The sequence below is a fragment of the Rhinopithecus bieti genome, unplaced genomic scaffold, assembly GCF_001698545.2.
Source record: "Rhinopithecus bieti isolate Rb0 unplaced genomic scaffold, ASM169854v2 scaffold_16234, whole genome shotgun sequence".
Lineage (NCBI taxonomy): Eukaryota > Metazoa > Chordata > Mammalia > Primates > Cercopithecidae > Rhinopithecus > Rhinopithecus bieti.
In genome coordinates, this window is record NW_016808946.1 from 195,000 (window position 1) to 204,524 (window position 9,525).

General features: G+C 54.7%; 2 protein-coding genes across 6 annotated transcripts in view; one reads left to right on the top strand and one right to left on the bottom strand.

The window, feature by feature from the left end:
• Nucleotides 1-2,311, top strand: part of PIK3CD (phosphatidylinositol-4,5-bisphosphate 3-kinase catalytic subunit delta) — a 74,446-nt gene extending 72,135 nt beyond the window's left edge. For 4 of the 5 annotated variants that reach the window (XM_017887962.1, XM_017887965.1, XM_017887966.1 and 1 more), the window contains one exon: nucleotides 357-2,311. In XM_017887962.1, coding sequence (XP_017743451.1) covers nucleotides 357-494 — 138 coding nt within the window. In that variant the 3' untranslated portion in view covers nucleotides 495-2,311. The remainder of the gene's footprint in view (nucleotides 1-356) is intronic. The other variant, XM_017887964.1, reaches the window with a different exon arrangement.
• Nucleotides 2,312-2,410: 99 nt separating this feature from the next.
• The window catches only part of CLSTN1 (calsyntenin 1), a gene marked incomplete at its 5' end in the record, with an annotated part of 94,339 nt that continues 87,224 nt past the window's right edge, over nucleotides 2,411-9,525 (bottom strand). The window contains 7 exons of the mRNA XM_017887913.1: nucleotides 2,411-4,132; nucleotides 4,915-5,099; nucleotides 5,474-5,609; nucleotides 7,147-7,292; nucleotides 7,717-7,887; nucleotides 8,695-8,921; nucleotides 9,214-9,362. Of these exons, the coding sequence (XP_017743402.1) occupies nucleotides 3,935-4,132; nucleotides 4,915-5,099; nucleotides 5,474-5,609; nucleotides 7,147-7,292; nucleotides 7,717-7,887; nucleotides 8,695-8,921; nucleotides 9,214-9,362 (1,212 nt within the window). The remainder of the gene's footprint in view (nucleotides 4,133-4,914; nucleotides 5,100-5,473; nucleotides 5,610-7,146; nucleotides 7,293-7,716; nucleotides 7,888-8,694; nucleotides 8,922-9,213; nucleotides 9,363-9,525) is intronic.

Below are 9,525 nucleotides of genomic sequence, written 5' to 3' on the forward strand. Positions count from 1 at the left end.
TATATATATATTTTTTTTTTTTTCTCTGGGGCGGTGAGGCTGCTGGGGCCACACATGCTTGCCAGGACCTTCCCTCTGGTGTCCAATCCCTGCAGAAGGAAGCTGCTCCCACGCTCCTCCCAGAGCCACTTCTCCAGTGGGGGAGGCGAGGTCACCTGGGAACTAGGGGCTCTGGGGCCAAGACGTCTTTGGTACCTTCATTTGAGGGTGGCATCGGAATACAGAGCTTTTCCTGAGATGCCGGGGGCTCTCTGCTAACCCCTTCATGCAGTGACTCTGCAGTCCCCAGAGAGGGCCGCACCCCAGAGCAAGGTCCGGGTCCCCTTAACGCGGACCCCGCTGTGATTTGTTTGCAGGACTCCCTGGCACTGGGGAAAACAGAGGAGGAGGCGCTGAAGCACTTCCGAGTGAAGTTTAATGAAGCCCTCCGTGAGAGCTGGAAAACCAAAGTGAACTGGCTGGCCCACAACGTGTCCAAGGACAACAGGCAGTAGCGGCTCCTCCCAGCCCTGGGCCCGAGAGGAGGCAGCCGCGGGCCGTGGGGACCAGGCACGTTGGTTGTCCTAAAGGGGCTGAAGAGCCTGAACTGCAAAAAGAACCTACACAGCTGCCTTTTGTTTACACTGGTTATTTATTTATGACTTGAAATGTCTAAGGAGCTAAACAGCCATAAACGGAAATGCCTCCTTTGTGCAGCGGCGGTGCTGGGCCCCTCGAGGCTGCACCTGGCTCTCGGCTGAGGACTGTCACCCCAAGTCTTCCAGCTGGTGGATCTGGGCCCAGCAAAGACTGTTCTCCTCCCGGGGTAACCTTCTTCCCAGGCCTCCCGCCAGACTGCCTGGGTCCTGGCGCCTGGCAGTCACCTGGTGCCTACTGTCCGACAGGACGCCCTGATCCTTGTGCAACCCACCCTGTGTGTCCTCCCTAGACTGAGTTCTGGCAGCTCCCCAAGGTGCCCTGGGTACCCTCTAGATTCAGGGATGTTTGCGCTCCACTTTTCAAGTGGGTCTTGGGTACGAGAATTCCCTCACCTCTCTCTGCTGTAAAGTGATTTTGTTTGCAGGTAAGAAAATAACAGATGACTCACCACACCTCTACGACTGGGCAGACCAGGCCCAGCCCCATAAAGGAGAATCTACGCTGGTCCTCAGGGCGTGTTAAAGAGATCTGGGCCTCATGTAGCTCACCCTGGTCACACACGAAGGCAAAGGCGGGTCAGAGGCGAATACTCTGCCATTATCTCCATTTTTTTTTTTTGAGATGGGGTCTCAGTTGCCCAGGCTGGAGCACAGTGGTGCAATCTTGGCTCACTGTAACCTCCACCTCCCGGGTTCTGAGCCTCCCAGGTACTCAGCCTCCTGAGTAGCTGGCGTTACAGGCGTGCACCACCATAGCCAGCTAATTTTTGTATTTTTAGTAGAGACGTGTTCAACATGTTGGCCAGGCTGGTCTCGAACTCCTGACCTCCAGGTGATCCACCCACCTCAGCCTCCCAAAGTGCTGGCATTACAGGAATGACACCGTGCCCGGCCCACTCTGCCATTAAGCCACCTCTGAAAGCAGGTTTTAACAAAAGGATGAGGCCAGATCTCTTTTGGGAACCTGCTGTGAGAGTGCTCAGGTAGCAGGAGTGTGAGAGCGAGGACACATGCTGGGATCTTTCTGACTGTTTAGTTTGAAATGGTGCAGGCTTAGTCTTAAGCCTCCAAAGGCCTGGATTTGAACAGCTTTAGAAATGCAGTTTCCAGGGCTTCTCCCAGCCTTCAGAAGCCAACTCTGCAGATGGGGCTAGGACTGTGGGCTTTTAGCAGCCCCCAGGTGATCCTAACGTATCAACCGTGGACTCAGGACCTACCCGGTGATGCCGTTGATTTCTCAAAGGTCTTCCAAAACTCGACAGAGCCAGAAGTAGCCGCCTGCTCAGCGGCTCAGGTGCCAGCTCTGTTCTGATCCACCAGGGGTCCGTCAGCAGCCAGTGCTACCCGCGGGGCACCTCCCTGGCCACACGCCTGTTCCTAGCAAGTGCTGAAACTCACCAGACTGTCTGCCTTTTTGAAATGGGGAAAGCCGTGCGTGCGTGTGTTATTTATTTAAGTGCGCCTGTGTGCGCGGGCGTGGGAGCACACTTTGCACAGCCACAGCGTTTCTGGTTTGGATGTACAGTCTTGTGTGCCTGGCGAGAAGAATATTTTCTATTTTTTTAAGTCATTTCATGTTTCTGTCTGGGGAAGGCAAGTTGTATCACTGATGTGGGTTGAGACCAGCACTCTGTGAAACCTTGAAATGAGAAGTAAATGCAGATGAAAAGAAAGAAAAAGCCTTTTTATATTCTTATGTTCTCGGCTCAAAAAGAAACAAGGGAGTGCAGGTTTAAAACCAAAACAGGAGAGAAGACAAACCCCGCTCCGGCTGGAGTTAGAACCAGAACTTTATTGTAGCAGATACACTTTCTGACCTGTCAATCATCAATATACACATCTGCGAAGGGAAACCGCGCAGTGACAGCATAAGGACGTACCCTGGGTGTGAGTGTCTGTCCGCTGTCTAAATGGAGCAGCTACAGGGACAGGACATGGAGGATGGCCACACACAGCACAGCCACCAGTGTCCTCAGAACCAGCAGTCAGGGTCACAGAACAGTATTCAGAATGATTGCCCACCCGTTTTAGAAATCTAAAAGTTTACATGTAACTAAGAGCAAAGTGCTATGTGGGTTTTAGACCATGACTCTTTTCTCTCCTTTTGCCCTACCACCGAGCACAGCAGCAGGGCTCCTGGGGGAGAGGGATTTCAACCCCCCTGATGGCAGGAGGCATCCCACGGGGGCGGGGGCTCTGGGGAGGAGACAGGAGAGAACAGGCTGTTTTGGAAAATTCCAGCACTTTGCCTTCAGGCCATGGGTCTCTGCTGGACGTTCTGAGTATGGATCACTCAGGCCTCCTGCCTTCTCCGAAGGGAGTGGTCAGCCGGTCTGCAGGACACCTGTCAGTGTCTCCTTTTACCAGCAGGGGAAATGCACATCTAAGCATAAACCACAAGGCTGCACACGGTGAGACCAGGCCACTGCGCAGGGAGCTGCTGTCGGAGGAGTGTGGAAAAGGGGCCAGGAACCCCGCACCCCCGGACCCCACGCCAAATTAGGAACAGGTCGAATCCCAAAGGTGAAGCCCGGCTACTTGTAGCTGCCAAAGGGCGGCCCTGGTCCAGTCTCTTGAGCAGCACAGCTAAAGGCCTGTGACCCTGACTCCCGGCCACACTCAGACCTGAGCAGGGGCTGGGACGGGGCTGGGATGGGGCTGGGCCTCTCCCTTCGGGGTCGGGGGAGGGAGGGCCCGGTGGGAAGAGCCCGTGCTCAGAGCTCTGAACTTGACTTTACATTCCAGTCCCGGGTTACACTAGCACAAAGGACACAAGGAATCCGATTTATTTACAAAATATTAAAAAGTCAGTTAATCATCTACACAGTACCCCCCATCCTGCCATTATTTATACATGCACTAGTTTGGAAAAAATAAAAACTTTTTTTAAAAAAAGAAAAAAATGATTACCAGGTGGGAGTGAGCATGTTTTACCCTTTGTCAACGAGTCCAGCTGGCATGGCTTTTCTGGAGTGCAAGGGGCCAGCGTCCTCTCCCCGGGGCGGGGGAGACTCCAGACACAAATGCAGGGCCTGAGGCGCTGCGAGGCCCCTGTGCGAGCCGGATGGCGGCCAGAGAGGACGTGTCGGCTCCTCGTGGGACTGAAGAGAGCGACCAGGCAGAGGGCAGGCGGGAGCCTAGGGTCCTACACACCAAGCACGGCGACGATCGTGGCGGGGAGGGGTCTGCACACCTACTGGCTGAAATAACTTTGTACATCGTGGACCCTTGGGACTGGGAGAACAGATGGCAGCAGAGTCTTTGGAAGCAGAAACCAAAGTGGCCGGGTGCGCAGGTCAGTAGCTGAGGGTGGAGTCATCCCATTCCAGCTGCTGCTGCCGGGTTGCATTCTGGGGGTCGCCCTGCTCCCCCTCCTCCTCCTCGCTGCTCTCCGACTCTGCACTGGTGATGTCATCTTCTTCCTCGCCATCCTCACTCTCCTCTTCCTCCTCCTCCTCCTCCTCCTCCTCACTGCTATGCTGGTCCTCGTAGGTCTGGCAAGGAGAGGTCACAGCCACATGAGTCCGGCCCTGCCCACAGCCCCGTCACCTAGCATTCTCCTCTCCACAGCCACAGAGGAAGGAGAACTTGCCCCAGCGTCTCCCTCCCCAGCGACAGAGTAGCCAGAAGTGAAGGGAAGGCCAGGCGCGGTGGCTCACGCCTGTAATCCCCGCACTTTGGGAGGCCGAGGTGGGCGGATCACGAGGTCAGGAGATTGAGACCATCCTGGCTAACACGTGAAACCCCGTCTCTACTAAAAGTACAAAAAATTAGCCGGGCATAGTGGCGGGCGCCTGTAGTCCCAGCTACTTGGGAGGCTGAGGCAGGAGAATGGCGTGAACCTGGGAGGTGGAGCTTTCAGTGAGCCAAGATGGTGCCACTGCACTCCAGCCTGGGCGACAGAGCGAGACTCCGTCTCAACAACAACAAAAAAGAAGAGAAGACAAAGCTCCAGTCAGTACCCATGGAGTCACCCACATACAAAGCAGCTAGGGATAGCACCTCGGCTACCCCACCAGAGAACTCTCTCAGGAGTCCCATGGCCCAAGAGCGCCCAGCCCTGGCACGGCTCATCTCCACACTTAGTAGGCAGCACGGCCTTGAATAAGGCCTCTCTGAGCCTCGGTTTACCCATGAAGACACCTAAGCCCCAGGCTTGCTGAGCAGATGACGCGATGGAAAGCGTGTGAACCCGAAGGAGCCGCGCCATACTGACTTCTCGGAGGCCCTGGCCTGTACTGCCTTTCAGTCTTGGAGGTCGCCTGCCCACTCCTACCTCCATGGGGTTGACGGTGATGGTCAAGGCGGAGTCGTCCCAGTCCATCTCGTTCTCCTTCCCGGTGTCCTGATCCCGCATGGTCCGCTGATGTGCGGCACGGATCCGAAACACCCCCAGGATGATCATGAACACCAGGAAGCTGACGCACACCACAATCACAACGGTCGCAGTGCTGGGGACGACTGTGGGAGAATGAGGGGGCGGGGCGTGAGTGAGGTCACTCAGCCCAGAGGGCCACCATGCCCTTGACCTCCTCGGCTGTGCCCGGTCAAAACGGTCTGGACAGCATGCTTCATCTGAACCCAGAGGCCAGGAGGAAATACCAGGAAAAGCTCAGCATGGGCCTCGAATCTGGCTCGGCCACATCCTGCTCGATGGCTGCGGGTGACGTCATCTGCCCTCTTTGAGGACTTTCGTTTTCTTGTGTGTGACGGGGAATAATGGGGACAGGGACTGACCGGCAGTCATGCTGAGCAGGAGGCTGTGCCCACGGTGGGGTGGGGGCAGGGCGAACGGCATGGAGCATCTCCGCTCGGTCTCCCTCCCCTTGTCCTACCTGCAAATGGGTGGGGGTTGGCCAGGTTGTGGCCTGACAGGTCAACGAAGGAGCGGTGTTCCGGGTGCACGAACTGTGGCTGGGCAGCCATGTGGTTGGCGTGTTCCACGGGGTTGGCCGTGTGGATTACATTCACCTACAGCACAGAAAGAGAAAGGAACGCTGGAGACATCCTGAGCCTGTCCAAGAGGTGACAGTGGAGTCCCGCAGCTGGCATGACCAGTGCCACTCTGAGTGGCTCCTGGACTGCAGCTGGGGGCAAATGGAGCTATGGGAAAAAGACAGAGAAAAAAAAAATCAAGAGTAAGCAGTTAAAAAACAAAACAAAAAAAGAAAATAAAACCAACCAAACAAAAGAGAGTAATAAGCACTTAGAAACTGCTGTAACAATCCAGTGTTGTCAGGCGTTCCAGAAATGTATCACTTTTCTAATTATTATTATTTGTTAAGACTGGGTCTTGCTGTGCTGCCCAGGCTGGAGCACAGCAGCTGTTCACAGACATGATCACGACTCACTGCAGCCTGGAACTTCTGTGCTCAAGTAATCCTCCCCCATCAGCCTCTCAGGTAGCTGGGACTACAGACAAGCACCACGCACCTGGCTGCAATCCATTTTTATTGCATTTTATAAAAGATTATGCTCAAAACAAGAGCAGAAAAACAAGCCGATGGCCCCTCCCCATGGGTTGTTTCGGAAGCACTGGCGTAGACCTTTTTTCCTCAAACCACAGTCGTGTGAAAGACAGCGCCAATCACTACCATTGATTTCCTTTCAAATCTGTTCCCCTTTGGCTCAAACAAAACAGGCATCGGTTCTGCAGCACCGAATGTAGCATTCTGCTCTTGAGTGCATGGTGAGATGTTCCACTGCTAAGAGTAACTTTGGGTCAATTTTCTCCAGGCCACAGAGGGCCTGAGCGAGGAAGCAGCTGCTGGATAGGTCTGTAGACGACCTCAGAGCAGGATGAGCTGCCCTCTAGTCAGTGTGGCCTGTGAGTCACCATCACCAGCCTCAGCAGTACTGGTCCTGCCCGTGCGGGTCCCTGCGTGAGCCCCTCTCAACCTGAGCCGAAGACTCAACTTCATTCACAGAAGGGCCAGTGACTGGGCACAGATGCAAAGAACGTTTGGTTCCCTGGGTGCTGCTCTTTCTATAACAGCGTCCTTGGCTGGCCACAGTGGCTCATGCCTGTAATCTTAGCACTTTGGGAGGCCAAGGCAGGTGGAATGCTTGAGCCCAGTGGGGACAAGACCAGCCTGGGCAACATAGTGAGAACTCATCTCAATCAATCAATCAATCAATCAATCAATCAATCAAACAGCATCCTCCTGTTTCTCTCATGGGAAATCTCAAGAAGCCCCAGAGGCATTAACTGCCACTTGCTCTTTGTCACCTCCCTCCAAGGTTCCTTTGGCTACAACTCAGGCTGAGGCAGCGGGGGAAAGGGGAGCAGCCCCCACCCCAGCCCACCCCAAACATAACCTGTCACTCCAACAAGCCCAGGTGTAACCTGCAGCAGGCCCCAGGCTGGAAAGGCAACCCCCTAGCATGAGCCTGTACAGCTGCCACCATGAATGCTCTAAGGGTTGGCATTTGCGCACATCAGGGCTGCGAATCAGAGCACTCACTCACTGCTGCTACTGGCCCTGCTCTGTGGGAGCCCTGTACTCACCTCCACCTTAAATTCGTTGCTGATGTAGCGGCCATTCAGCTCCGAGCAGATGAGCTTAAACTTCCGGTCAAGCAAGGACCTGGCGTGCCAGTTCCGATAGCGCAGGAGGTGCAAAACCTCCTCGTAGCTGGCCATGGTGTCCACACCTGCAGGGGTGGAAAGGGAGAAGACTGCTAGGCGGCTTAGGGCAGGAGCATGGGCAGGGCTGCAGCCGTCAGCACAAGCAGGCTCAATCAGACACCAGGTTAGCTAGGCCAAGGGGTCACACAAGTTGGCTTTCCAGCCATGGGAATAAATGCAGTGTGCACAGGGGCATTCTTCCCTCTGCGGGGGATATGCCATCCCACGCCTCAACCCTCCCCCTTCAGAGAGTAGTGGCTACCCATCCGATTCCTGTCCAGGAGACAGGAGTGTGCATGCAGCCAACAATGATCCCAGTGAACGTGCTCCTTCCCCATCTCCCTCTAAGATAACTCAACATTCTCAGATGGCAGGCGGCAGCCAGCCAAGAGCTCTCAAGGTCCCCTGTTGCGGCCTGGCTCACCAGCACGGCTGGGACACTCCCCTTACCTGTGAAGGTCATGCCCAGCTCAGAGCTGCTCACTTCGATGCCCTTCTGCTGCAGGCGGGCCATGTCCACTTCTAGGCTTTCCTGCTCGTGATTCAGCTCCTCTCCCTCCACCGTGACCTCACAGGTATCCAGGTCGTGCACTACCTCCTCAGACACCAGTGATTCTTGAACTGCAAAAGAGGCCCAACCAGAAATACAGTAGGGGCAGTGGGGCCCAGCGTGGCGGGACACACTCGATGCCCTGCCAGCTCACCCCAAACCTACATGGCTTTTGTAAAGGACCAATGACGGAAGCCTGAGTTGCTTTCAAGAAATGGCCAGATGCGGTGGCTCATGACTGTAATCCCAGCACTTTGGGAGGCCGAGGTGGGTGGATCACCTGAGATTAGGAGTTCGAGACCAGCATGGCCAACAGGGTGAAACCCCATCTCTACTAAAAATACAAAAATTAACCAGGCGTCTTGGTGGGTCCCTGTAATCCCAGCTACTTGGGAGGCTGAGGCAGGAGAATCACTTGAACCCAGGAGGTGGAGGCTGCAGTGAGCCAAGATCGCATCACTGCACTCCAGCCCGAGTGACAGAGCGAGCCTCCAACTCAAAAAAAGAAAAAGAAAGAAAAAGAAATGGGGAAGTTTCCTGTGTCTCGAGTAAGAATTGTGGGGACATTGTGCCCCCATGGGCTGACCAGCCTGGCAGGCACAAGCAGTGTCTCCCGCAAGTGCCCTCAAGCTCAACCTCAAGCCACATCTCAAAGCCTGACAGTGACCAGGAAAAGATGAAGGACCCCTCCAGATGGGATTCCAGAGATCACCCTGAGCTCCAGCTCACGGGTCAGATTCCAGAAGCACACCCAAGAGAACACCAACAAAACATTAAAACCTCCCCAAATCCCACAAAGACAGAGCCCTGCAAGTCACACAGCCACAGCGGGGTTTCCGGCCGAGGCAAGGGAGGCCGTGCCCCACAGAGCACATTACCTGTGGGGTCCTCAGCCCCGTCCCCTTCAGGCTCCACTTCTCTCGTGATGGTGCTGATGATGCGAAGCTCAGGGAAAAGGAACACCCCTTCTGAGCTTTCAAATTCAGAAGCTGCTCGGGCAAAATGGTGGACGCCGCTCAGGCTGATCTTGGGCTCCTCGGGCTGTAAAACCATCACGTAGCCATCTACCGGGGGGACCGAAATGCAGGTGGCCTCGTTAAAACACCTGCCAGCAAGAAATGGGGAAGGGTCAGGGCTTTGGGAGCCGATCTTGGAGCCCACCTGTGCAAAGGCACATGGAGGTGGGATATACAGGCCCCTACTAACACCTGTCGGGGCCACTCCAGGAACACACTTGCAAACATGATGCATGAATGTCACTCAAATCTCTCCCCTACACTTTCCGGTAACACACGATGGCTCACCTTTCCTTACAGAAGGGGTTAGGCTGTCTTAAAAACCTAAATATACAAGTGTCATTGGGTGAAACAGGCCTACCGTTGAAAATCAGGACGTACTTGATTGTGCTGGTGATTTTGAGTCTGCGAATTCCAGGCGTGGGGAACTGCCGGGAGTTCAGGTATGAGATGTGCTGCATGGCTTTATCCAATTCTCCGATGTCTTCTCCCTCCAAGGTCAATACCAACCGACTGGGGTGGGCTTGGATCTGAAATCACATCAGACACACAGAGAAGGGGAATAAGGCGGTAACTGCAGGAGCTGAAACCATGGATGCCTCTTCAAAGGGGACTGGCCTGGGGTCGATTGGAATTGCTGACTTGAAAAAGAAAAGCTCTTTTAAGTCCGGCAAACCAAACCTTTTTTTTTTT